This window comes from Panthera uncia, chromosome B1, assembly GCF_023721935.1.
Source record: "Panthera uncia isolate 11264 chromosome B1, Puncia_PCG_1.0, whole genome shotgun sequence".
Lineage (NCBI taxonomy): Eukaryota > Metazoa > Chordata > Mammalia > Carnivora > Felidae > Panthera > Panthera uncia.
This window is the reverse complement of record NC_064811.1, coordinates 130,256,507-130,283,656: the sequence shown is the minus strand read 5'-3', so window position 1 is coordinate 130,283,656 and position 27,150 is coordinate 130,256,507. Positions and strand designations below refer to the sequence as shown.

Below are 27,150 nucleotides of genomic sequence, written 5' to 3'. Positions count from 1 at the left end.
AATAGAATTAGTAATCAAAAGTTTCCCAAAAAACAAGAGTCCAGAGCCAGAAGGCTTTCCAGGGGAAATCTACCAAACATTTAAGGAAGAGTTAACACCTATTCTCTTGAAGCTGTTCCAAAAAATAGAAATGGAAGGAAATCTTCCAAAGCCTTTCTATGAAGCCAGCATTACCTTGATTACAAAACCAGACAGAGACCCCACTAAAAAGCAGAACTATAGACCAATTTCCCTGATAAACATGGATGCAAAAATCCTCAACAAGATATTAGCCAACCAGATCCAAAAATACATTAAAAAAATTTATTCACCACAACCAAGCAGGATTTATACCTGGGATGCAGGGCTGGTTCAATATCCGCAAAAACAATTAACGTGATTCATCACATCAATAAAAGAAAGGACAAGAACCATATGATCCTCTCAATAGATGCAGAGAAAGCATTTGACAAAATACAGCATCCTTTCTTGATAAAAACCCTCAAGAAAGTAGGGATAGAAGGAGCATACCTCAAGATCACAAATGCCATATATGAACGACCCAATGCTAATATCACCCTTAATGGGGAAAAACTGACAGCTTTCCCCCTAAGATCAGGAACAAGACAGGGATATCCATTCTCACCACTGTTATTCAACATAGTATTGGAAGTTTTAGTCTCTGCAATAACACAAAGAAATAAAAGGCATCCAAATTGGCCAGGAGGAGGTCAAACTTTCACTCTTCGCAGTTGACATGATATTCTATATGGAAAACCCAAAAGATTCCACCAAAAAACTGCTAGAATTGATTCATGAATTCAGCAAAGTTGCAGGATATAAAATCAACACACAGAAATCAGTTGCATTCCTATACACCAACAATGAAGCAACAGAAAGAGAAATCAAGGAATTGACCCCATTTACAGTTGCACAAAAAACCATAAAAAACCTAGGAATAAATCTAACCAAAGAGGTGAAAAATCTATACACTGAAAACTATAGAAAGCTTATGAAATAAATTGAAGAAGACACAAAAAAATGGAAAAAGATTCCCCGCTCCTGTATAGGAAGAACAAATATTGTTAAAATGTCAATACTACCCAAGGCAATCTACATAGTCAATGCAATCCCTATCAAAGCAACACCAGCATTCTTCAAAGAGCTAGAACAAATAATCCTAAAATTTATATGGAAGGAGAAAAGGCCCCAAATAGCCAAAGCAATCTTGAAAAAGAAAACCAAAGCATTAGGCATCACAATCCCAGACTTCAAGCTATCCTGCAAAGCTGTAATCATCCAGATAGTATGGTAATGGCACAAGAACAGACACTCAGATCAGTGGAACAGAATAGAGAACCCAGAAATGGACCCACAAACGTATGGCCAACTAATTTTTGACAAAGCAGGAAAGAATATCCAATGGAATAAAGACAGTCTCTTCAGCAAGTGGTGCTGGAAAAACTGGACAGCAACATGCAGAAGAATGAACCTGGACCACTTTCTTACACCATACACAAAAATAAACTCAAAATGGATGAAAGACCTCAATGTAAGATAGGAAGCCATCAAAATCCTCGAGGAGAAAGGAGGCAAAAACCTCTTTGATCTTAGTTGCAGCAACTTCTTAACACGTCTCCAGAAGCAAGGGAAACAAAAGCAAAAATAAACTACTGGGACCCCATCAAAATAAAAAGCTTCTGCACAGTGAAGGAAACCATCTGCAACACTAAAAGGCAACCGACAGAATGGGAGAAGATATTTGCAAATGATATATCAGATAAAGGGATAGTGTCCAAAATCTACAAAGAACTTATCAAACTCAACACCCAAAAAACAAATCATCCAGTGAAGAAATGGGCAAAAGACATGAATAGACACTTCTCCAAAGAAGACATCCAGATGGCCAACTGACACATGAAAAAATGCTCAACGTCACTCATCATCAGGGAAATACAAATCAAAACTACAATGAGATACCACCTTACACCTGTCAGAATGGCTAACATGAACAACTCAGGCAACAACAGATGTTGGCGAGGATGCGGAGAAAGAGGATCTCTTTTGCATTTTTGGTGGGGATGCAAGCTGGTGCAGCCACTCTGGAAAACAGTACAGAGTTTCCTCAGAAAACTAAAAACAGAACTACCCTACAACCCAGCAATCGCACTACTAGGTATTTATCCACAGGATACAGGTGTGCTGTTTCGAAGGGACACATGCACCCCAATGTTTATAGCAGGATTATCAACAATAGCCAAAGTATGGAAAGAGCCAAATGTCCATAGATGGATGAAAGGATAAAGAAGATGTGGTATATATATACAATGGAGTATTACTCGACAATCAAAAAGAATGAAATCTTGCCATTTGCAACTACACAGATGGAATTGGAGGGTATTATGCTAAGTGAAATTAGTCAGTCAGAGAAAGACAAATATCATATGACTTCACTCATATGAGGACTTTAAGAGAGAAAACAGATGAACATAAGGGAAGGGAAACAAAAATAATATAAAAACAGGGAGGGGGACAAAACAGAAGAGACTCATAAATATGGAGAACAAACTGAGGGTTACTGGAGGGGTTGTGGGAGGGGGGATGGGCTAAATGGGTAAGGGGCACTAAGGAATCTACTCCTGAAATCGTTGCACTATATGCTAACTTATTTGGATGTAAATTATATATATAAAAAAGTTAAAATAATAGAAAAAAAATAAAAGAAAAAAAACGTAAAGCCTAAGACAGAAACAGACATATAAACAATATGCTAACTATGGTAAATATTGTGGAACAGGAAGATAAGGAAGGACTAAATTTGCCTAGGAAATAGGAGTTTGCCAGCAGAGTATGGGGACAGAGCATTCCAGAAAGAGTATAGTGGAAAATTACAAAGGTAGGGACTAACATAGAAGGCTGGTAAATTTTGTATGTTTTGCTGGGGGTGTAGAGACAATGAATAGCTATTAAGTGATTGTAGGCAGGAGAGTAATTTGGATTTGAGAGAGACCACTCTGGCAGCAATTTGGGAGTGTGGAATGCAGAGGGAGAATGATGGGAAGTAGAAAGACTTATAAAGAAGATCTTGTAACTGTTCCGATTAGAGATGATGACTGCCTGAAGTAAGATAATGTAGGCAGAATAAAGAAGACTTTAAAAAATATTCAAGATGCAAAAACTGGAATTTAAGTGGTTCAAACACAGAGATGTTTGTTCACTGATGCATTCCAAACATCATACCTAGAAGAGTGCCTGCCACAACTAGATGTTCAATAAATATATGTTGGATTCTGGGAAGATGGCAGTGCCACGGTAGTTTTTGAGTCTTCCTGAATCTTCCTTACAAATAGGCATAGCAATTAAAATTGCAAAGCCAAAAACCCACAGGTGCCTAAGCCAAAACAAAAGCACTTACTTGCAATCCAAATGTACCCAAAACCTATGGATTGGGAAACACTGATAACTAAAATCATCAGATGGTGTTATTATCTAGGAAATAGGAGGAAGAAACTGGGTGCTAAAAATCAGAGAATCCAGATATCTCAAATACATACTAGAAAGCTCAGTCAACTAATCTGAGACTTTAGCAACCAAAATGGGGAAGAACAATCGACAGAAATCAATCACTGAGTAAGCATAAGGAGCCCAAGGGAAGGTCTGATGAGGATGGGATGGGATGGGATCTATGATATCTGAAAATAATCAACAAACTCTCCTTGCCAGAACAAACACCTGTACAGAGAAGGAGCTAGGAATAAAATGCATACTGAACAGGACAGCAGAGTTGGGACAAAGAAAAGTGGAGATACGGGGGGAAAAAGGGAAAATTAAGAACACATGATTAAACAAGTCCTGGAACAAAAGAATACCACGTAAAACTGGAGAATTCAAAAATAATAATGATAGCAAAACATGATGTATCAGAATACTTGGTCCAAATGTTTTTATCAGAAGAAATTGTACAGCATTCAATTCTTTGTTTTTGTTTTTGTTTTTAAGTTTATTTATTTTGAGAGAGGGGAGAGGCAGGGAGAGGGAGAGAGAGAATCCCAAGCAGGCTCCACACTGTCAGTGCAAAGCCTGACACAGGGCTCGACTCCATCAACCAAACAGTGAGATCATGAGCTGAGCCAAAATCAACATGAGTTGCACACTTAACTGACTGAGTCATGCAGGTGCCCCATATAGCGTTCAGTTCTTAAGACAAACATATAACTCGAAATCGTGGGACAAAGAAAAACTGAATTAAATAAATAGAAGGAAGAAAATAATGATTAAAGCAGAAATTTAAAAGTTGGAAAATAGAAAAATAGTAAAACTAACCAATCCAAAACCAAGTTCTCTGAAAATGGAAAAAAGTCGCTAATTAACAGGATTAAGAGATGAATGAAGAAAACAAACACTCTTTGAGGCAAAATAATCTTCAAAAGTGGGAAAAAAATTAAGTATCAAAAAGGTTTATTTTGTGCGCCTATTAAAATACTTTTAAAAATCTGAATGAAATGGATAGTTTTCTTTTTAAAAACTAATATTGTTAAGTCTAATAAATTGAAAAGGTAAAGAAATCAGTTCCCAGAGAAGCAACAAAGAATACAATTAGAGAGCTATTCCACAAACCAAACAAAACAAAGGCACTAAATCTGGACAACTTCACTGGAAATTTTTTTCCAAACTGTTAACTATCCCCCCAAAATATTAGGCAAACTTTCACATCTGTTATGAGGAAATGTATGATTAATTCCCCAAACCTGACAAAACATACACAACTACAAACCATTCCTTTTTTTATAAAAATGGATGTAACCATCAGAGTGAAATGTTAGAAACAAAATACAGTAACGTATTAAAAGATAAAACATACTTATTTAGGTTGTTAGGATGTGGATACAATAAGCCATCTAAAGTGGCAAGGAGAAAACCTTGCACAAGGTAGATGTGCAACTCCTGTTAGCCAAGATTATTGGTAGTCACAGATTTGACAAGTGAGATTATTCAAGGATATGAGGAAGAAATCTTGAGAAACATCAGTGCCTAAAGGAGCTGTTGGGGAACAAAGTTAGAGGATTCATATTTCCCAATCTCAAAACTCACCGCAAAGCTACAGTAAACAGGACTGAGTGGTACTGGCACCCGGATAGACATAAATCTAGGGAGAGAACTGAGAGTCCAAAAATACACCCTTACATTTACGGTCAATTTACTTTCAAGAAGAGTGCCCAGATAATTCAATGAGGAAAGAATAGGCTTTTCAACAGAGGATGCTGGGATAAGTGGACTGCCACAAGCAGAAGAATGAATTTGGACTCCCAGGGTCATCATATACCAAAGCTAACTCAAGATGCACCAAACACCTAATGTAAGAGCTAAAACTATGAACAAAACTATGAAGCTCTTGGTAGAAAATACAGGTGTAAATCTTTGTGACCTTGGATTAGGCAATGGTTTCTTAGGTATGCTATCTAAAGCATAAGCAGCCTAAGAAATATGTGCACAAATTTAACCATATCAAAATTTAAACCTTTTGAGCCTCAAAGTGCACTACAAAGAAAGTGAAAAAACTGACATATTAGGTGAAAAAAAAGTATTTCTAAATCATGATCTTATTAAGTCTAGTGTCCAGAATATAAGAACTCCTAAAACTCAACAATTAAAAACCAAATAACTCAGGGCGCCTGGGTGGCTCAGTTGATTAAGCCTCCAACTCAGCTGAGGTTATGATTTTTTTTTTTTTTTAATGTTTACTTATTTTTGAGAGAGACAGAGTGTGAGTGGGGAAGGATTCAGAGAGAGGGAGACACAGAATCCAAAGGAGGCTCCAGGCTCTGAGCTGTCAGCACAGAGCCCGACACAGGGCTCGAACTCATAAGAGATCATAACCAGAGCCACAGTCCAACGCTTAACTGACTGAGCCACACAGGCATCCCATAGCTGAAGTCATTATTTCATGAGGTCATGATTTCACAGTTGGTGAGATCCAGCCCCCTTCGGCTCTGCGCTGACATGGCTCCTGCTTGGAATTTTCTCCCTCCTCTCTCTCTGCCCCTCCCCCACTGTGCTCGCTCTCAAAATAAATAAACATTCTAAAAAAAGCAAATAACTCCATTTACAAAGGGGCAAATAATTTCTGTGTTTTTCAACTTTTCAGTACCTAAATGTCTTTTATGGATAATGTTATCAATAACATTTTGCAGAATAAACGCAGGGATAGGAAAAATGTCCACAAAATGGTGAGAGAAAACAAAATACCAGGAGTCTCCCAACGAATCCCTCCCAAGAGGAGAAAATGATCATTCCTGTATTACAGATAATGATACCCCGAGGTTCAGAAATGTTAACAGGCCTTCTGACTAGCCCCTGCCAAGTTCCTCCCCCTCGTGATGTAGTAATCATCCACATTTTCCTGCCTCAACAGTCAAAGATAAATTGTCGCACCTCACCAAAGCCCAGCGCAGCTCAGCATGGCTTCGCACAATCACCACCGCCCCTGGGCCTCTGTGGGGCCTCATGGGGTCTCCAGTCCCCAGCGCCAGAGAGCTGCGTGGGTTCCTTTCCGGAACTGTGAGAGGCCGACCCTGGGCGCCAGCGCCCAAAGAGAAGCGCAGGTGGGGAGAGGGCGCTGGGAGTGCAGGGATGGAGGGGGCGGGAGGGGGGGAGGAAGGTTGGGGGGACGTTGCAGATCCCCTGGATCCTCCACAGTGCTGCTGGGTGTCTCCTTCTCCAGCTCCGGAGCAGCACCTCCACTCACGCCTTCAAGACAGAGCCCAGCCTGAGGGCAGAGGCCAGTCTGAGGGCAGAGGCCAGCCGGCAGGCGGCCAATGGAGACCCCAAGGGCAGGTTGATGACGCCCACCCACCCAAAGAGCAGATAATTTGAATAGGAATTTCTCAAAAGAAGATATACAAATGACTAACCAGCACTTGAAAAGATGTTCAACATAAGCAGTCATGAGGGAAATACAAATCAAAACCGCAGTGCGATGGCACTTCACGCCCACTGGAATGGCTTGGATCAGAAAAATGGACAATAGCAAGTGTTGTCAAGGATGTAGAGAAATTGCAACTTTCATACACTGCCAGTGGGAAAGAAAACTGGTGCAGCCACCTTGGAAAACAGTTTAGCAGCTTGCCACAGTTAAACCTAGATTTCCATATGACTTAGAAATGAAACTCCTAGGTTTAATACCAGAGAACTGGGAATATATATGGACACAAAAGCTTGTACAGATGATCATAAGTGTGATTCATATTAACCAAAAGTGGAAACAACTCAAATGTCCATGGTTTATGAAGGAATAAACAAAATGTGGCGAATCCATACAATAGAATATTACTGAACCATTAACAAGTAACGGAATACTGATTTATGTTACCACATGGACAAGCCTTGACAACTTTATGCTAAGCGCCAGATACAAAATGCCAATATTGTACAATTCTGCTATATGGAATGCTCAGAATGGGTAAATCTTTAGAAACAGGAAATAGATTAGTGTTGCCAGGGGCTGGGGGAAGGGGTTAATTGGGATTTACTGCTAATGATTACAGGATTTGGGGGGCGGTCATGAAAATATTTTGGAATTAGTTGGTTGCACAACCTTGTGAATACACTTCTAAAAAGTGAACTGTACACTTCTAAAAAGTGAATTTTATAGTATGTGGGTGAGCGCTCAACAAAAGAAATAAAACCCAGCAGACTACAAAAAGCCAGAATATGAATTAAAAGGGAGTTGCCAAAAATTTAGTAAATTTTTAAGAAGTGTAGAATCCAGGTGCTTGGTGAATGGTTGTGCCTTATATCCTTTAACCTTTTCTTCATGTTTTAAAACTCTTACCAAAAAAATGTTTGTGAAATAACTGAACAGAAACAATAAAAAGAGGATGAAAACAAACAAACGTGAAGGGGTCATCAGGGTCAGTGGAACAGAGACACGTCAAGGAATTGTAGAAATTTGGAAGATATGCAGAGCAAAGTGAATGCACAGAATGCGTGCTGTGCAGGAGGATTAGGCAGGAGAGAATCTGGAGACACTTCCTGAGCATCCACTACTGCTGGAAGAGGTCTAGAGTCTCGCTCCCATGGCATTGATTCATCTTTAAGTGAGACCCTCATAAAACCCTGCCTGGTCTCCCTGCTGCCCCCTGTCCCCGTCTTACCTTGATCCCCTCCTTTCTCATTCTCTACGTATTCTCTCAGTTTCTTAAATTGGATGAACACTACAAATATCATATATTGTAATTATTTGTACATGTGTCTTTCACTCCTGAAAGACTGAGATCCTCAAGGAATGATGTCATTTCCTATCGACCCATGGATCTGTCCCCCCCGGGTCTCGTCTTGCTTCTGCGTTTAGTTGGTACTGAAGAAAAAGAGCATCTGAGACTAAGCCTATCTAAGAGGAGCCATTCAACTTCATAACAACACCGAATCAAAATTAAAGTGCAAAATAGGGAAAATTATTAAATGTATGTATGAAAATGGCATTAATAACATGGCCAATAATGACATTAATATCATTTTTGGTGAAATAAAAACTGTCTAGAGACAAGTGGAAAAAATAATTTATTGCAGATTTTCTTACACAGGAACATGGAACATTTGTACATGTATCGTTGTGCTGATACGAAATACTAAATTTAAAGACAAACACTCTTACACAAATGTAGTTGCACTATATTTTATAAAGGTAGATATTAATAAATTATTTAAGAACAACAGGCCAATTATTCCAATAGGGATGCATTCTATGTCAAAATTAAAGTTAACTTTTCTGAACCTGATGGCCTGGATATAACCACATTCTTCCAAGCTAAGAAAAAGAAGCTCATTTCTGGAAATAAATGGCCAGAAATGGCTCTTACAGGAGTATCCCAGTAGTACTTCCAATTTTATTCTCAGATGTGGTTAGAGCCCTGACATTTATCTCAAGCTAATGTAATAGCTCACTGTGAAACAGTGCAACTTTTTATAACATGTTGTTAAAGGGATTTAATACAAGGGATATAGTACAAACTACAGAATTTTAGAGGAATTATAATGCCACATGATTTGGGTGAGCAACCAAATATTTTAAGAACAGAAATGCGCATCCTATATTTTTGAAGAAAAATTAGCACAGTTCAAAATACTCATTATTTTCTTAGCATGGTATATTAATTCTTATTTTGGGAATCTGAAAATAAATTGCATTTTTTCCCCTAAAAGTTAGAATTCACTCTTTTAGAAAATGGTTTCTATGATGATGTACACCAACACGATATAAACTTTGTTATATGTTATTATAGTCATTAAAATATACATATACATATACATGGAACACTAAACAGATTTGGCAAACCATGATATGATATGTACACATGACCAAATACTGTTCAGTGTCATTTAATTAAATTCAACAACTACTTATTGGGTGCCTACCACTTGCAAATTACCATGTTAAGTAATGCTTGTAGTAGATCTTAAGACACATGAAATTCACATTATCCACATCTAAAGCCAAACTTTAGGTAATATACTAAACCTTGAAAATTACCAAAAGCAGAGCAAAGGTTGAATAACGAATATGAAAGCTATGCCTAAGAGAAAGGCTTGGGGCCATTGCAAAGGACAAAGCGAAATCTGTATCCACAGGGAATAATTGCTTGGTGTGTGACAGGGGACAACTGGAGCCCATTCTGCGGTCCCCGTCATCCCACAGTCTGAAATTCAGTTATCATCTTGTGCTGGTTCCTTTAAAGAGTGGAATAAATAGGGGTTCATTTTCAGTGATAATAAAGCTTGTAGTATCCCCCAAAGATTTTCTTTTCTTTCTTTTTTTTTTTTTTTTTTTAATATATGCATGCACATCTGTTTTTCTAAGTCTTCCCACCATAATTCTGGGTGAAACAAGGACCACCCACCTAAAACGAGCAACACTTGAGGTAGGGCTTAATTTATCAGAAGAGCCTCAGTAAGCATGCCAAAACCACAAGTAAATTATCTAAAGTAAAAACAGCAGAAAGAAGATAAAGATAAATATTTTAAAACTTGGCATTCCATTCCTTTTAGGACTTATGCTCTACCAGCATTTTTAGGGGATGTATACGTTCGGAAAAAGAAATATAATCAAGTAGTCTCACCCTCTCTAAAGAACCTCTACATCAACAGGGAACAAAGTATCAACCTTACTTCTGATATAGCGGCCTGTGTGTGGGAACAAGGTGGGCATGGCTTTGGTGTGTAGGAGCCCAGCGTGAATCAGGATTCCAGTTTGGAGGGCTAGTGTCTGAAGTCAACTCTAGCACGTAGTAGTACAGCCGGAGTATAACCACAGGACTAGCACGAACCTGAGGTTCCCCTATGCAATCATATAGGTTATGGAAAAGTATAAATCGCTCTCCTTTCTAGGAAAAACGCACAAGGGCCTAGGATGTCTAAAGATCCCCAAACATTCCACAGGGAGATAGATTGGCCCTTAGAAGGATCTGAAGCTTCGTGATTAAGAAACCTCCCATAACTTGCAGTCCTGACTCTGGCCAGATGGTGATCTCAGAACCCCTTATGGAGCTAAGCAAAGAGGCCAGGGAGTCCCTCATTGTCCTCTCACCTCAGCCAGATTATGGAGGAAGAACCAAAAACTGGTCTTCCCCGTCTGGTGCTTTTAAGTTTAATTTCATTAGAGGTAAAAAGCCGGCAACAATAAAGTATCCCCTAAGAAGTTTTTATTGTTCTAACTGGCTCATTAATGTTTCAGTACTTACATTGCTTTACCTGAGAGTTCATTTCAGCAAGCAAGAATTCTTTTCAAAGGAGACATATTTTCAGTGATTATAATTTAGCTCCTTGTATTTATATTCTGTCTTTAAAAAACGTAACTACATGCTGATTAGTCATACCTCTGTTCCTGTATTTTTTCTGGATAGAAACCAAACTTGCATTGGCTCTTTTTTACCCTTCATGGACACTGGGCCTCTGTGCTCCAAATGGAATTGTGGATCTGAGTTTTCTGGTGTCATAAGACATCTAAAAGATAGGGGACAGGGAATAGGAAAAGACGTCTTGACTATGGTTGTATGGAGAAAGGGACATGAACCGAAGTTTGAAATCGAGACAGTAATGACACATGTTAAAATTGTATTTAAAAGTAACAGGATTTTAGTAATGGTGGTCATGCAAGGAATTCCTAAGGTGGTGTAGATTCATTGAGAGTGGGAGTGATGATCCGTTCTCAAATAAAAAATAAACAATCCTAAGAGCATAAGTGATGACTGTTTAAAAGTAACAAAATCATGCAGAGAGTTAAACCACATGTGAAGAGACATTTTTCTTGCAAATCAGTAAATACCAAGACCTGTTCTCTTACCTGTATGTGTATTCAGACACATTTATTTTTCCCTTCTCTCCAGTGGTTTCTGTTCTGCTTGTGAGGTTAACAGTATTTCCAAAAAGACAGTATCGAGGCATCCTCTGCCCTATGACACCAGTAACTACTTCTCCAGTGTGTATCCCTATTGTTATCTGCAGAAATCAAAGCTTTGTTTCAATAAGCTCGATCACCAAAACACTAATTTTTGATTACTTTACGTCATAGAATAACGTAAAGTCATCATAAAGAAATCATAAGAATTCTCTGGAAGAACTCCAAGTGTATTACAGACAAAATAAAAAACTCTCGGGGCGCCTGGGTGGCTCAGTCGGTTGAGCGACCGACTTCGGCTCAGGTCATGATCTCACAGTTTGTGAGTTCAAGCCCCACGTCAGGCTCTTTGCTGACAGCTCAGAGCCTGGAGTCTGCTTCAGATTCTATGCCTCATTCTCTCTCTGCCCCTCCCCCACCTGTGTTGTGTCTCTCTCTGTCTCTCAAAAATAAATAAATTAAAAAAAAAATTAAAAAAAGAGATTAAAGGAAAGGTAAAAAAAAATCAAGCATTAATATTAAAAAAAAAAAAAAAAAAACTCTCACAAAATCTGTCTTCCAAGGGAAATATTCTTTTTCTAAAGTCATAAGATTCCAAAGATATGAATCTGGCAACTTATATGAGACGCAGGAAAGAGATTTTTAAAAAATAAACCAGAAAGGATAGGAAGTTTGGTCTCATCCTCTTGATTTCAGTACATGGAACAGAGTAGGTAGTTTCAAAAAGGTGGACAGATTTCCCATCTCTGTGAAAAAAATGCAATACAATGGGTTCAAGAATATTATAGTCTGTTGTCATGATGACGTCTTCCCTTAGACGTAATGACTGCCTGCCAAAGAATGTGAGTCGGTTGACCACAAAGGTCTGCTACTGCTATTATAGTATCTACTTTATTTACTAACCTGAACAGATTCTCCGTCTACTTGAACCTGGCCAGCAATTTCCATCATATCCAAGGCCAGGTGGCAAATGGATCGTGCATGGTGGATGCATGGCTCTGGTAAACCACTCACTGTCATATACTTATCACCAACTGTCTCCACCTAACACAGCACATATATTTACATGGTCATTGGTTAGAATAAACATTACTGTTTCATTTGCTACCCTTCTATATAAACAACATTTCCCCAAGGCTACTAGTAACTTTAAACTTTCCTCCCATGAATTCGTTTAAAATTATAATACATTCAATTCCAACAAGATGAAACCTTGTAATTGTTTGAAACTTGCACACAGCACTTGAGGTCTTTGATTACAGCCAGGCATGGACACAGCATTATTTCCCCCCTAGTAATTCCTGGTTTCTCATCTCAGATACGCTTATAATTCACTAGGACAATTTATTACCAGTATCTCCCTAAAATAATGATGGTTTATGACACAAGAGCCACTGCCCAACGTCCAATGGTTTATCATGTTCAATAACCATTTACATTTATGATGTGCTCACAAAATGTCACACTGTACCTCAGAAAACCACTATAAAATAAATAGTCCTTGTGGCACTCCTATTACTCTAGATGCCTGGAGATGGTTTGGTTAACATTCTTGCTTTTATGAAGCAATAATCCCCTGACTTCATTTTTTCCAATATTATATTTGTTTTTAATTGAAACAAAGCGCATAAATGCCTTATAAATGTTTATCTTCAGGTCGGTGTAATCTAAAAGCAAACCTGAGTCCCCAGTCCCCTTCTCATGCTCTAAGACTTCTTTACTATGCAAAGCATTTATGTATTTCAATAAAAATGTCTCCGACAGAGCACTAAAACAAATGCTATGTTTACATGATGGGTGAGAAACAACCTGTGCAGATTCATTAATGTAAGTGCAAAAAGCTGCTGAACATTTCATTTGAACCAGGGAACCATCAGCTCTATTCATTTTGGTTACAGGGAAGAGAAAGGTTTACAACAAGAGGTAAATTATTTAAGAAAATGGTAAACAGTGGGTACATGGAGGCCTACTGCACCAAGGCTGTAGGGCTATAGTCAGAGAATGGTGCCTCGGAACATAGGGTCTCAAAATTCAGACTCTGAAGGGCACTGCATTAGGATGCGGTCTGGACTTGCCTTATAAACAAATGGATTTTTCCGGGAGTCAGTCAGTGTGTCAAATCTGGTGTAGAGGTCATTGAGCAGGTTTACAATCTTCATGGCCCCTTCTCCAGATGCATGCTTGCTACAGAAGGCATTGAAGCCCACAATGCCACTGAAGAGGATGGTCACGTTGTCATATCTCTTGGCAGGCACTGGACGCTTGTGTCTCAGCTCATTGGCAACGGATGGAGGGAGGACAGAATACAACAGCCTGTTCAGCGGGATGGGGAAAGAGCCACAGGAAGAAATACTGGGAATCACAGAGTTTTGATGTCGTTTGTACCGTAAAAACCTGGAGTCTTATAAGACACCCATTATTAGCCATCTATGTGAGTTTTCAAAAATACCATAATTTATTTGTTTTAATCACATGCAACACCTCCAAATCCAAACCAATTCAAACTAAATGGAAATAAGGCAACCAAATAGGCAAAGCAGAACCCTGGCAATAGGAAGTCAGAGTTTTCATCCGTGGTACTGAATTCTGACCTGTTATTACAGTATTCACAGTAGGAAAGTTGTCATTACCAGCACTTAGAACACTGTCTGAGTAGTATAATACCAGGACCGTGTTTATCTCTCAGGAATAAGAAGTTTACCTGAATTTGTGTAAATACCATTAAACCAAGTAGATCTCCTCCCAGTCTCATCCATGCCTCTTTCTTCCGTGGAAGAAACGGAAAAAACAGGTGGAGCCTGGGCTCGGCAAGAAAAGACTGTACTTCTACAGGCAATCCTGCGATTTTTCGATGGCATCAGGTACCACGCAGAGGGACAAGTGTGGTAAGCACAACGGGAGGAGGGTGAGAGCCGAGGACTGACAGGACAGAAGCAGAAACTGGGGTAACCGATGGCTCTTGGCATGAGGACCCAGAGGAAGAACTGATGCCTCCCTACCTTTTTCTTCCCTAAAGCCAGAGGACGTACTGTGCTAAGTTGAATCTTACAAGCTTCATACAATGTGTTATTTTCAAGGATGAAGTTGTACCACATACCAATAAAACCTACAGTTTGAATTTTTTTTAAGCAGTGGGAGGAATTTGAGCCACCTGTCCCATATTCTTTTTGAAATCTGCAAAATATCTGGAGGGATTCAGGGATCTGTTGAGGGCCACAAGGAAAGTAAAGAGGCATCAAAGAAACCAGATATAGCTTTCAGCTTCTCTATACAAAGGTCAAGACAAGTGAATTAAGAAGCTATGTATAGACAGACATTAAATGTCGTTCTCTATTTCATCCATGTTATTAATAAATAGTTAACTGGCATGTTTATGTGTGGGCACAGCATTCATTTCAGGGCAACCACACACATATCAACGCAAAGAAAAGTACAGAAAGTGATGCTGTTATCAATATTCTGGGTGTTCAAGTAGAATGAAATAGTTCTTAGGAGAAGTCAGACAGATCACTTCAATTCTCCAACAAGCCATCAAAAATGAATACCCAAGACCCTGGGTAAAATCTCTCATCAATGTCCAGTGATTTAGTGCCTTTAACGAATATATACAAGCAAGGCCAAGTAGTATGCACAGTGCATATCTGAATGAATTATTTGAAAATGAAGGCCAATTCTAAGCACAGTGTTCACTGCAACCCCGAGAACCCAGCCAGCCCTTGGCACCCAGAGGATGCTTCAAACAGATCTCTCATATGAAGGAAGGAATGAATGGATACTTCACCTTTAAATACACACTTGGATTACTGTATTGATTTTCAGGGAGGTATTATGGCATTTATTCTTTCAACTTAGTTTCTAAAACTAGAAGACACATTTCCACTACCATTAAGACTGATGTATTTCTGTATGCAAAATTTCTTTCTAAGTGATATGGAAGATTCTTACCTACTACTCCAGAGTATAACAGGTTCCATGCCTTTCTACTTTGGTTACCAAACTTAACCACAGTAGGGTCACAATATACAACGCCCTTCCTTACCCACAAGGTTACATTCTTACGTGTCTGTCTTTTTCTTTTCATCTTCCAAGGCTCTTAATGTGAGCTGCAGCCTATCTGTGAGGATTTCCAGTTCTTGGGTCAGTTTGTATTCCTCTCTGAATTGTTCTCCCAAAAGAACGAGATCGCGCGTGGCATCATGCAGAGGGATGTCACTTAGGTACAGACCTCTCCTTGTCAGATCGTCCAGGTTCATCACACTGGTAGATAGGGAAATGAGGCGAAGTCAGTGCCAACTTGTGTACATGCTAACATCAAGCCTGACTACTGTCAAGGAGTAAAATCTGGTCATCTCCTACGATTCAATAGGTCAGACTAAAGACAAAAAAAAAAAAAAAATGGAGAGTTGCATGAAGACTATAACTTCATTCTTTCATATATTTAAAAATCTATCAAGGAGCAGGGGCGCCTGGGTGGCTCAGTCGGTTGGGCGTCCGACGTCAGCTCAGGTCATGATCTTGGGGTCGCGAGTTCGAGCCCTGCATCAGGCTCTGTGCTGACCGCTCAGAGCCTGGAGCCTGTTTTGGATTCTGTGTCTCCCTCTCTCTGACCCTCCCCCGTTCATGCTCTGTCTCTCTCTGTCTGAAAAATAAATAAACATTAAAAAAAATCTATCAAGGAGCAGTGAACTTGACATACATTTTTGCCAAATCTCACTTTTTGATTCCATCAGCCTAAACTGAAAGGTAAAGAAGAAAACTATCCTGTGAAAATTAACCTGGTATTTAACACGTGGCCGTTATGGACTGCAATCACGTTTTCCCCTCATTATAAAGAGATGAAGAAAACTTTCTTTTTGCCCTCTGTAACAGGGATGATAATGCTTCTTTTGAGAAACCAGTTCATTGTTGCCTTATAAATCCATTGACTGTTGTAACTGGTTGCTTTTCTCTTTTAGATGCAGTGATAAAAAGTTTACAATCAGATTTATGACCTATCTTCCACATGTATTTTATGTGCTTATAACTTTATGACATGTATTTTACGTGCTACTCTTACTTCTCATTCTAATTTCTTCTACTGCTTTTGTTTGCTTTGAAAATTTTTCTCATTTTTGAAACATTATATAATCTTACTAAAGTGTATGCATATTTGTAACCTATGTTTTTTTTTTTGTTTTTTTTTTTTTTTACCAAAGTTATTTTTAGATTAGCATAAAAGGGGCACCTGGGTGGCTCAGTTGGTTGATCATCCAACTTCAGATCAGGTCATGATCTCATGGTTCATGGGTTAGAGCACTGTGTCGGGCTCTGTGCTGACAGCTCAGAGCCTGAAGCCTGCTTCAAATTCTGTGTCTCCCTCTCTCTCTGCCCCTCCTCTGTCTCTCTCTCTCAAAAATAAACAAACATTAAAAAAAAAGAATAGCCTAATTGTATTGATTCAGTGATGATCTGATAAGTGACTGCTTCTTAAAAATTTATTTTTTGGTTAAAATATCTTAAGGTTATATTACTGGTTTGAATTCTTTAAATATAAAGTAATAACTTCTGGGCATTCACAATAAGAATTTCTCTAAAATGACATAAAGAGTTGTGACTTTACTGAAGAATTTTGGATTAATAAAATGTCTCCTTGTTATACATTCTCAGCAGAAATGTCCACAAATCAAAGCCAACATAAGCATGTCAATATAGAAAAATAAAATGATCAAAGACTTTAGTAACGAGCCATATGGTTTCTTTAGATTTTGTTAAAATGCATATGTATGTTAACCTTGAACAACTCGGCTCAATGGCAGAATAGACTCATCTGAAAAGAGGACAGATCACCTGCTAGCTGATATACAAGAATTGCCCGTGAACAGAGAAAAAAAAAAAAAAAAAAAAAAAGATTATAAGGTTAAAATAAAAATGGATAAAAATTCTTGTATGGAGTTTAAAAACAATAAAATTATATCTCACTTTGTGTGTGTGTGTGTGTGTGTGAAAGAGTACCTGTGTGGACAAGAGGGAGTGGGGGAGGGGCAGAGGGAGACAATCTTAAGCAGGTTCCATACTCAGCAGAGCCCCACACAGGGCTCAATCCCATGACCCTGGGATCATGACCTGAGCCAAAAAGAGAGTCAGATGCTTAACTGACTGAGTCACCAAAGTGCCTCTATGTCTCATTTTTCTAAAAATTTACTTATTATCTTAATGAACTACTAACATTTTTCCCCTAAATTTAAACTAATCATCTTAGAATTATTTATAAGTAAAACTGCTTTTAGTGGATCTCATTTAACACAAGTACAAATCTTTCTAAATACACGGACAGGTACCATATGACAAATTGTGAATGTGTCAATATGTGACCAATTTCTTCATATGGTAATTAACAAAGAGCCTCCAAATTTTCTGCTACTGTTTCCAAAGAGACCTTTATCTCCATGAATAGAAATTGTCCCTATTGTGGGGCGCCTGGGTGGCGCAGTCGGTTAAGCGTCCGACTTCAGCCAGGTCACGATCTCGCGGTCCGTGAGTTCGAGCCCCGCGTCAGGCTCTGGGCTGATGGCTCGGAGCCTGGAGCCTGTTTCCGATTCTGTGTCTCCCTCTCTCTCTGCCCCTCCCCCGTTCATGCTCTGTCTCTCTCTGTCCCAAAAATAAATAAAAAACGTTGAAAAAAAAAAAATTTAAAAAAAAAAAAAAAAAGAAATTGTCCCTATTGAACAGCTGTCATTCTACTAAAGCTCAACTTGAAAAGGGCAAAAGAAAAAAAAAAACCACATTGATAGCAGATAAAAATATAGTTAGAACAATGAAAGTGACTAATAAAAAGATATAAAGGGTTGATATTCTCTAAGTTTGTCTCTTTTATTTTCATGATGCACATTCTCAGGAAAAAATAATCATTAGTCTTATGTAGTCGTTAATAGTGTATTAATAGGGAGTGCCTGGGTGGCTCAGTCGGTTAAGCGGCCAATTTCGGCTCAGGTCATGATCTCGCGGTCCGTGAGTTCGAGCCCTGCGTCGGGCTCTGTGCTGACAGCTCAGAGCCTGGAGCCTGTTTCAGATTCTGTGTGTCCCTCTCTCTGACCCTCCCCTGTTCATGCTCTGTCTCTCCCTGTCTCAAAAATAAATAAAACGTTAAAAAAAAATCTTTAAAAAAATAGTGTATTAATAATATTAAAGGAAGTTATAAAGTTCATTAGATTTTTCAGAAATTTTCAGGCAGTATCTTTAAATGAAGAGTGATCATGGTGGACTTTAAATTAAATTTTTAGCCAGTAGCTCAGCAAAACATGCTGTAGTGAATGTGTTACTAAATAATGTGCATAGGTTTCTGTCATACAAAGTTATAAATACACAAAATACCACCTAAAAAGTTCCAGTTACCTTTTTCTATTTTTCTAAGTAAATTTAGGTATGTTTTTCTTATTCTGAGTTGCCATGCATCTTTTGGTAAAATGTTTTTTCAAATTGGAAAAATACCATCCTACAGTTTTACTTCCTTCTGATGTTCATTACAAAAAACATAATTTACATAAATGTCAATGTAATAATATATTTTGAATAGTATATCCTGATTAGAGTAGCTAAATATTTTCAATATAGGGTAGTTATATTTTAAATCTAGAAATAATTGTAGAAAGTAATTTCTCGGTGCCAAATATACCCATGTATTTATGTCATCATATTAAATGCTTTATGGAATTTCTTTTCTACGTGGTGCCTCTTTGGAAGGTACAAAGCTAAGCATTAGCTACCTGCAGATTAGATTTTTCCACGATCTGATGGCACATACACTTGGCACATTGATTAAGACAGGACAAATTAAAAAAAAAAAAAAAGAATACAGGATTTCTTCTGAGCTTGTTACAAATGTTAAATGAAATTATCCTTGTACTAGAGTGCTGTATGAACAGGGGTTGTAATACCTAATTATACTTGAAACATGTAGACATTATTAAATAAGATGCTTTTGGATTTCTCTGTTAGCTAAAAATGGGTATTTCTATCCATTATAATTGATCTAAAAATGATTACCTTGGTGAACACAGAAAAAGGATGCTATCGGCTTCAGGTAAGTAGATCATCTGCCCCTTGAGACGTAAGCAGCTGCTCTCAGTCCCAGTCAGCTCATCCTCACATTCTAATTTCTCTACATCCAACAGTCCTTCCTTGAAAAAGCAAGACACAGCTATTAAACTAGTATCTTTCTCCCTACGCAACAAGTCAGCAAAAAGAAGGACATGTAGGGGCGCCTGGGTGGCTCAGTCGGTTGAGCGACCGACTTCGGCTCAGGTCACGATCTCACGGTTCGTGAGTTCGAGCCCCGCGTCGGGCTCTGGGCTGATGGCTCAGAGCCTGGAGACTGCTTCCCATTCTGTGTCTCCCTCTCTCTCTGCCCCTCCCCCGTTCATGCTCTGTCTCTCTCTGTCCCAAAAATAAATAAACGTTAAAAAAAAAAAAAAGAAGGACATGTATACCTCATTTCCCACCAAAGTGTCCAGGGGGAATAAGGACACCAAGTAGATCAGGAAGGGCATTTCACAGAAATACTGCCAGGTAATAAGCAAAGTGATTACCTTGCGAACACTGCAGAAAAACGAATTGACTATCTCCTTTGGACCCAAAAAGATAATAGTCTTACTATGCTTGCATATTGTTTTAAAGCTACTGTGAATCTTATTTCTGATTTTCCAGTATGGCTCCAACATATAATACTAAGTTCTATGAAAAAAAAGAAACCAAGTGTCTCTATTCCCCATACCTGCATTCACAGAGAGGCTGGGAGTAGTTCCAAATACATAAAGTATGTGTGGGTAAGACCTTTCCAAGGGCTTCAGGAAGGACAAAATATATATTCTAGGACACGTTTGCTGTATCACTCCCAAGAACGGAAACTATGAGATCTGGGTACTCCTTAAACATTCAACCAAAAGAATATTTTATCACTTTTAAATTCCGACAAAAATGGCACCAAGAATAATAGACAATTGAAGGAAGAATTAAATCAGTGGCTTTGGGTGAAGTTAAAAAAGTGTATTTTTTTTTTTTATCAGTTCTTCTGATGTCTAAAATAGTACATGGTAGCTGTACAGGGAGTAAAAGATATTTGTTTTATTATGTGAAATTGCATTGTCCCAACAATACAGTCTCAAAATTTACTTTTGTTAATTTTGATCAGTTAGTAAGAGTTCCAGTGCTGCTCAGGCAAACCAAAAATCAATAATATTGCCTTTGAAACAGGACTCCCTCTGAGGTTTGGTTTGAATTTTTCTATACCTTCTCCATATAATAGAATAGTATAGTAGGTAACTTTCCTTCAGGCACACTTCTAAGATATAACATCCCTTACTCACATTGAAAGAAATAATATTTTGATTACCTTGCTTCTCAATACAAAAACTGTATTGATGTGCGAAAGGATCCCATGGAAACTAATGTCAATATGAGGACGAACCAGAGAGAAGACAGACAACAGACTGCAGTTCCCAGGTTGGAGCTACAATGTGGATGAAAAGAAAGGATCATGTGATCAGTAGAAATAATTCTTACGATTTGAGATTAGATTAAGCCAGCTCAGTAAGACTTTAAAGTAGAAAATCATAATCATTTGGTAGGGGAGTTGCTTACTACTACAAAGTTACCCATTTTCTCATTAAAACAATAGTATCCCCATGTAATTTTCCCATTGTCCCTGTGAGTGATTAAAACAGAAAAAGAATAAATAGCTGTCCTAGGGAAAGTTGCAGTATGCTTAAATACACTTAGCTCAGTTTAAAAATCTTATGTGATATACGATGTACTGCACATTACATGATATATAATCAGTGTATTAAGTGAATAAATGGCCACATAGAACAAATCTAGAGCCTTTGTCTCAGACCTCAAGGAAGTGTGATATCATTTTACCTGGGGAAGCACTCTATATATGGCATTGCCACACTGAGTAACCACCAGGTCCCGGTCAAATATTATGTGGAAAGGAAAAGCTTTGCAGAAGGTATACGGGCTGATGCGTGATTCCTGGGTACCGTTTTCTTCAAATCTATCAAGATCTTCATAAAAATCTTCTTCTTTTGACTCTTTTTCCTCAATTAAAAATTGAGTATGATCACATTCTTCATTTCTTTGCTGAATAACCTGGATTTTTCAGAGGGGGAGATGAGTTAATTGCCTGCATTTCAGTTTACTTAAAATCCTAAATGCCTAAGAAACTGGTTATGAGAATTGCATTTAGAGAGTTAATTTTAAAATATGCATAAATGCAAATACTATGCATGTCTTAAATAGGAAACTATTTCTGGACATTGACTTATGCAATTTGAAGACTGAAAAATTACTTACAATAAAATTGCAAATCTGGTATGAATCCTTCAGCAGCCCAGATGGCTTCTTTGATAGAACTGGGAGAAAATCACCCCCTTGTCCTGGTAGGCTCAGCCCGCTCAGCCAGGTACAATTGTACAGTGAATACCCCACAAACCATACAAAGTGGTTTTATTTAATATGATGAAAAATGATATGTGCAAACAGAAGGAAATGAAATAATAGAGCTACATATTTAAAAATACATCCAATGTCACTTTTTATCCGTCAAATAGCAATTATACAAAATACCAATTGTACCAATAAGATACAGAAAAAGAGTTATCTCGAATACCACAAGTGGGAGGGGATCTTGATTAAATTTTCTGAAGGGTAGATTGATAATATACAAGTAATCCCTAAAACGTTGTGCATTCTTCAGTTTAATTACAAGTCTAGGAACTCATTCTAGGGAAGTAATCATAATAGTGAGTAAAGCTCTATAATTTACATAAATAGTGACATTTCTGAAATATTTTGCATAGGCAAATACATTATTAAGGTATAGAAAAGATGTTTATTCTTTTGAGTTTAAGAAACCAGAAACAACACATCCTGTTCTAAAAGGAAAAACTGTATCTCAACTGTGGCCAGATCCAAATGGGAAGTAGTGGGCACAGTAGTTCTTCAGTTATAGCTCAATGAAGGCAGAATGTTGCTCTTTTTGGCTTTTTTTGCTCATGCATTCACAGCAGCACACTCTGAGACTTAAGAAGAAATCACAATTAACGTGACGCTCTTGTACATATTCTTTCAAATCGTTTCATGATGAAATTAGGATATTACTCCCTTGAGTGTCACACTCACCTACTACACTGGCTAAATATTAGTATTTTTATCGATGATTTAAACAGTCTGCTTTACTAAGGTTGTTTTCTCTAAAGTTTCATGAACAAAATAAGAGTCAGTCTTCAAATTCAAGCCCAATTTTGATGGTCTGCTCTGGTTCCATTTTAGCTAAAGGAACTGAATTATGTGCAACCTAAATTTACTAATTAATTCCTCAATCTTGTTCCTTTGCTTTGATTAAATTGTCAAAATGAACTGCTTTCTTCAAAAAAAAAATGTTTTTAATGTTTATTTTTGAGAGAGAGAGAGAGCGAGAGCGAGCAGGGGACGGGCAGAGAGAGACAGAGACACAAAATCTGAAGCAGGCTCCAGGCTCTGAGCTGTCAGCACGGAGTCCTACGTGGGGCTCGAACTCATGAACCACTAGATCGTGACCTGTGCCAAAGTCAGACACTTAACCATCTGAGCCACCCAGGTGCCCCTAAATGAACTGCTTTCTGATCATATTTTTAAGCTCTCGTTGGCATATCACTTCTTGACACGGTATAATATTCCTTAAGTCGTTAAATTATCTGGTAACCCTGGACTCGTTAAGCTTACAGATTCAACATAAGAATACTTCAGGAAATTAAAGGTGTCTTTGACAAAAATTAAATATACCAAATATAACTAAAACTGAAAATATTCCAGAAGTCTGTGTTGGAGCACTTAAATACATGAAGGTCACAAGGCAACAAAATATTGTATAAAGGAAACCATGCAATTAAGTAAAATCTTGAATTTTATATAGAGTGTGCTCACGGCTGCCAATCTCCCATGCCAAGTACACTGATAACCATAGCAACTGCAATCTCCAAGTGCGCCCTGATTTGTGTTTTTTTCTTCAAGTTTCTACGTACTTGTCTTTGCTCAACCTGCCTAAATAAAAACCAAACACAAGAGTAGACACAGTATGCTAAAAGCCCCTGACAAAGGCTCACTAGGCATAAGTGTAGCGTTAGTTTGGGGTCAGGATCAAAAATAAGAAATGAAAGGCATAGAATATTTTGGCTAAATTCCAGTGAGATTCCTAGCCATGGATACATGTTGATTCTCTACCCACGGTTTTAATTTTTTAAATGTCTCTGGATTTGATAATGTCAAGTTACACAGAGTCCTACTTTCTAGTTGTAGAAAAATTAAGGATGCACCTGGGACTCACCCACAAGTGTCACACCAAGAATTGACATCAACTCTTGAAAGAAAGAAAACCACCGAATCTAACATGGCATTACTAGATTAAATATATGGGACACTTTTCCAATATAAACAATTTAAAGATGACAATTTTTATTTTGTATAATATTGTACTTAAAGTTTGGGCTTCCTGTATGTGCTAGAACATAACTCTGACATCTAAGAAATAGCCATAAGGAAAAAAAGTTGAAATAGGATATCTCTCTCCCTAATTCTCTCGAACTTCGAGCAACTAAAAAATGGCTCGTAAGGCTAAACATTCTAGGCACACACCGAGCAGGTGACTGGGAGAGACTGCAGGGTCAAAAAGAGAGAAAAACAATGGTTTTCTTTATTACACAGCTGATGTAGCACTACCCTGATATTTTCACTCAAAACTTAGAGCACGTATTATCAATAGCAACGATTTTTTTAAATATTAAGACCTGAGTTCTTTCACCAAGTAATCCAATTTTTTCTAAAAGAACAAAATTTTTAGATCACAAAATGAAAGATTCCAACTATTATTTCAGGAACAGATAAAAAGAATCTACAAAGAGACAATGATCGGTAAAACAATATCTAATATTATATATGTATATCTTATATATCTTAGAATTTGACTATCCACATTTTGGGTTTTCTGTATTCTGAAGGCTACAGCTTAACCAGTCACTTTTCCTTCTGCTACCCAGCTGATGCATACAGGAAATGCGAGCTAGGTTTCACATTGCCTTAAGCAATGTATAATTGGAGAGAGATTTCTGCTGCCATAGGGAAAAAATATCCTGTATAATGATTTCCAAGGCCAAATATAGAATATTGCTGGTGTAGCACTGTTATGGCTCATAAATATGCCTCTGGTGAGGTCCACTAGAAGTGACAGCTACAGGTAAATTCACAGTGTCATGTTTAATATTCTGTATGTCAGATGTGTTCAGAAGAGCCTCCATTACTGACCATTACCTTCATGTCTATTTCAGTGCCATGTATTTGTTGAGCTACCGTTTTGATGATTCCGATGACAATATCCTGAAGTCCTTCTCTCTCTGAGTAGTAGTGCAGAATGAGTCCTTTGCCCTTTTCTGCATCAGTGCACCTAAAGGAAGGCGCACGCATACCTGGGTAGATAGTAGCGAGGTGGTCATGCAGAGCATCAAGATTCTGTAATAAAGAGGAAATGAGGTGAATAAATAATGCTTCCACAATGGCAGCTGACTTTGAGAAAGCAAGATAAGGAAACAAGGCTCCAATTTGACTTTAGTTGGTGGATTGACTGAATAAACATTCACATAACACAGCCTTCCCTTGTGCACGGAGACAACTACAAGGCAAGAACCACACGTGGAGAGAACTTAAGGCTAAAGTAGTAGAATTAATAAAAATATCTGAGCCTATTATCAGTTAATACATTTTAAAAAAGGATAAATAAACAAGTGGGATGTAAAAAGAATGCTTTACTAAAGCAAAGTATACGTATTTATAGGAGTTTGGGGAAGTTGTATATGCATGTTATGATAAACAATACGGATGCCAAAAGTGACCCCATATTACCCTCTGTTTACATTACAAACCTAAAAATCATTCATTCAAAACACTATATCAGAGTGATAAGCATATGAAAATATAAGCATACTACTTTGTGAAGTAATATTTTAGAATTAACATTTTCTAAATTAAAGTGGCAGAATTTCTTCATATTCATTAGTAGCCTCCAATCAAGATACAGCTTCATAGCTGACCTGTGAAATGATTATCTTTTGGACCTGAATCTTGGAAAACTAAAACAAATAAATTTACCAGTAAGTATTTTCTGTTCTTGCAGCTTTGCCATTAATAGACCATGCCAAACTAGCATGCATGCGTTACTCACTAATACACAAAACTTGTTTGCATAAACATCACCAGGAGAAATGGTGCAAACAATATGTTTTCCTTAGTCCAACATGGTTTTTCAAATAACAGTTGATAATGTGTTAGTGTGTGTGTGTGTGTGTGTATGTGTGTGTGTGAGTGTATGTGTGGGTGTGTGTTACACATATATGGTAGGATACCCACAACATAGCATGGTATAAGAATTAAGAACAAGGTAGCTTTAGAATTTAGACTTTGATTTAAAACATGACATTGCCCTCAGCCCCATAACAGCATGGAACTGAATTGTCAACACCTAAATGAGAAAGGAAACAATTATCCCCTAGAGACTACATTAAGGGACATAGCCTTGCTGGCACCTTCATTAGAGTCTAGTGAAACCTTAATGGACTTTGACCTCTAAAAATATAGTATAATAAATTTGTTGTTGTTTTAGACCTTTATATCTGTGGTTATTTGTTATGATAGCAATAAAAACTAATACACCAAGCAAATACTAATCCATCAATAACTGATGATTATCACTAAAAACAAATGGGTAAAATAAAATAGTTTCAGAATGCCATGAGCATAAAAGAATTCATCAAAAAGGTGCTGGAGATAGGCCAAAATTGAACTACAGTTCCAGTTCCAAATGTCTCAAAGAAGTCAATTAGGGAAACAAAAGTATCTAGTAAGATATTAAGAGGTGAATACAAGGTAGCTCGATGGGTACCCAAATTTGAGAAATATTCCACCAAGGCAGCAATGGCACTGTGGTTTAATTTTCTCTCCTCTCCTTTCAATGATTCATCCATTCTATAAAGTTATTTCATATGCATTATATATTATGAACCGTATGTGGTACAGGCTGGTGGCAGGGTAGAGGTTAAGATACAAATCTGCATGACATAAATCTTGACTTTAAGCAGCTCATGGCTCATATCATAAAAGAAATGTACAGAGTGGCTTTTGATGCATACATATGAGAGCCAATAACTCAGACTTAAAGAGTGGGGTCCAAAGACTTCAAAGTGAAGAAAAGCCCTCAACTAGGTCGTGAAAGATTGACATTCTGATTCAGATAAATGTTTCAACAGTCTTCTTGATTGGGTGAATCTGGTTTATTTTTTAATTGTCTTCATGCCAAGTGATTTTTGTTTTCTTTCTACAAATTACACCGGTTATAATCAACTCAGGCCAGCTCTTGACAAAAATTTCAGTTCGTCCTGTTTGCCTCTAGAGGTTGCTATTGCCATATAAAAGGAATCGAATATGGCAAACCCTGAGTATTGAACAGTTTATGTAAACGACAAGCCGCTGAAGGCCTAAAACTGTTTTATTTGGTTGAGTAGTATGAGGTTCTTCCTATAAGTTTTCCTCATGAAAATTCTTCCCGAAAAGGGAAGGCACAAAGACTGTCTGACATCAAGAGCCCTTCTACTACTACTGGTGTTGCAAAAAATGTGACAGAAAATCTGTTGAGAAGGAAAATCACCAGAAAAAGCCTGATACTTATTTCCATTTCTCTCAAAGTAAAAATTGAGCTATTTGCTGTGTTTATAGGAAAC

General features: G+C 37.8%; 1 protein-coding gene across 1 annotated transcript in view; it reads right to left on the bottom strand.

The window, feature by feature from the left end:
• Positions 1–8,520: 8,520 nt before the first annotated feature.
• GUCY1B1 (guanylate cyclase 1 soluble subunit beta 1) overlaps positions 8,521–27,150 on the bottom strand; it is a 48,599-nt gene continuing 29,969 nt past the window's right edge. Inside the window, exons 5-14 of the mRNA XM_049632323.1 lie at positions 24,692–24,889; positions 21,266–21,496; positions 20,739–20,855; positions 19,394–19,527; positions 15,431–15,628; positions 13,447–13,684; positions 12,275–12,415; positions 11,318–11,472; positions 10,851–10,977; positions 8,521–9,705 (exon numbers count right to left, since the gene is read on the bottom strand). Coding sequence (XP_049488280.1) covers positions 9,682–9,705; positions 10,851–10,977; positions 11,318–11,472; positions 12,275–12,415; positions 13,447–13,684; positions 15,431–15,628; positions 19,394–19,527; positions 20,739–20,855; positions 21,266–21,496; positions 24,692–24,889 — 1,563 coding nt within the window. The 3' untranslated portion in view covers positions 8,521–9,681. The remainder of the gene's footprint in view (positions 9,706–10,850; positions 10,978–11,317; positions 11,473–12,274; positions 12,416–13,446; positions 13,685–15,430; positions 15,629–19,393; positions 19,528–20,738; positions 20,856–21,265; positions 21,497–24,691; positions 24,890–27,150) is intronic.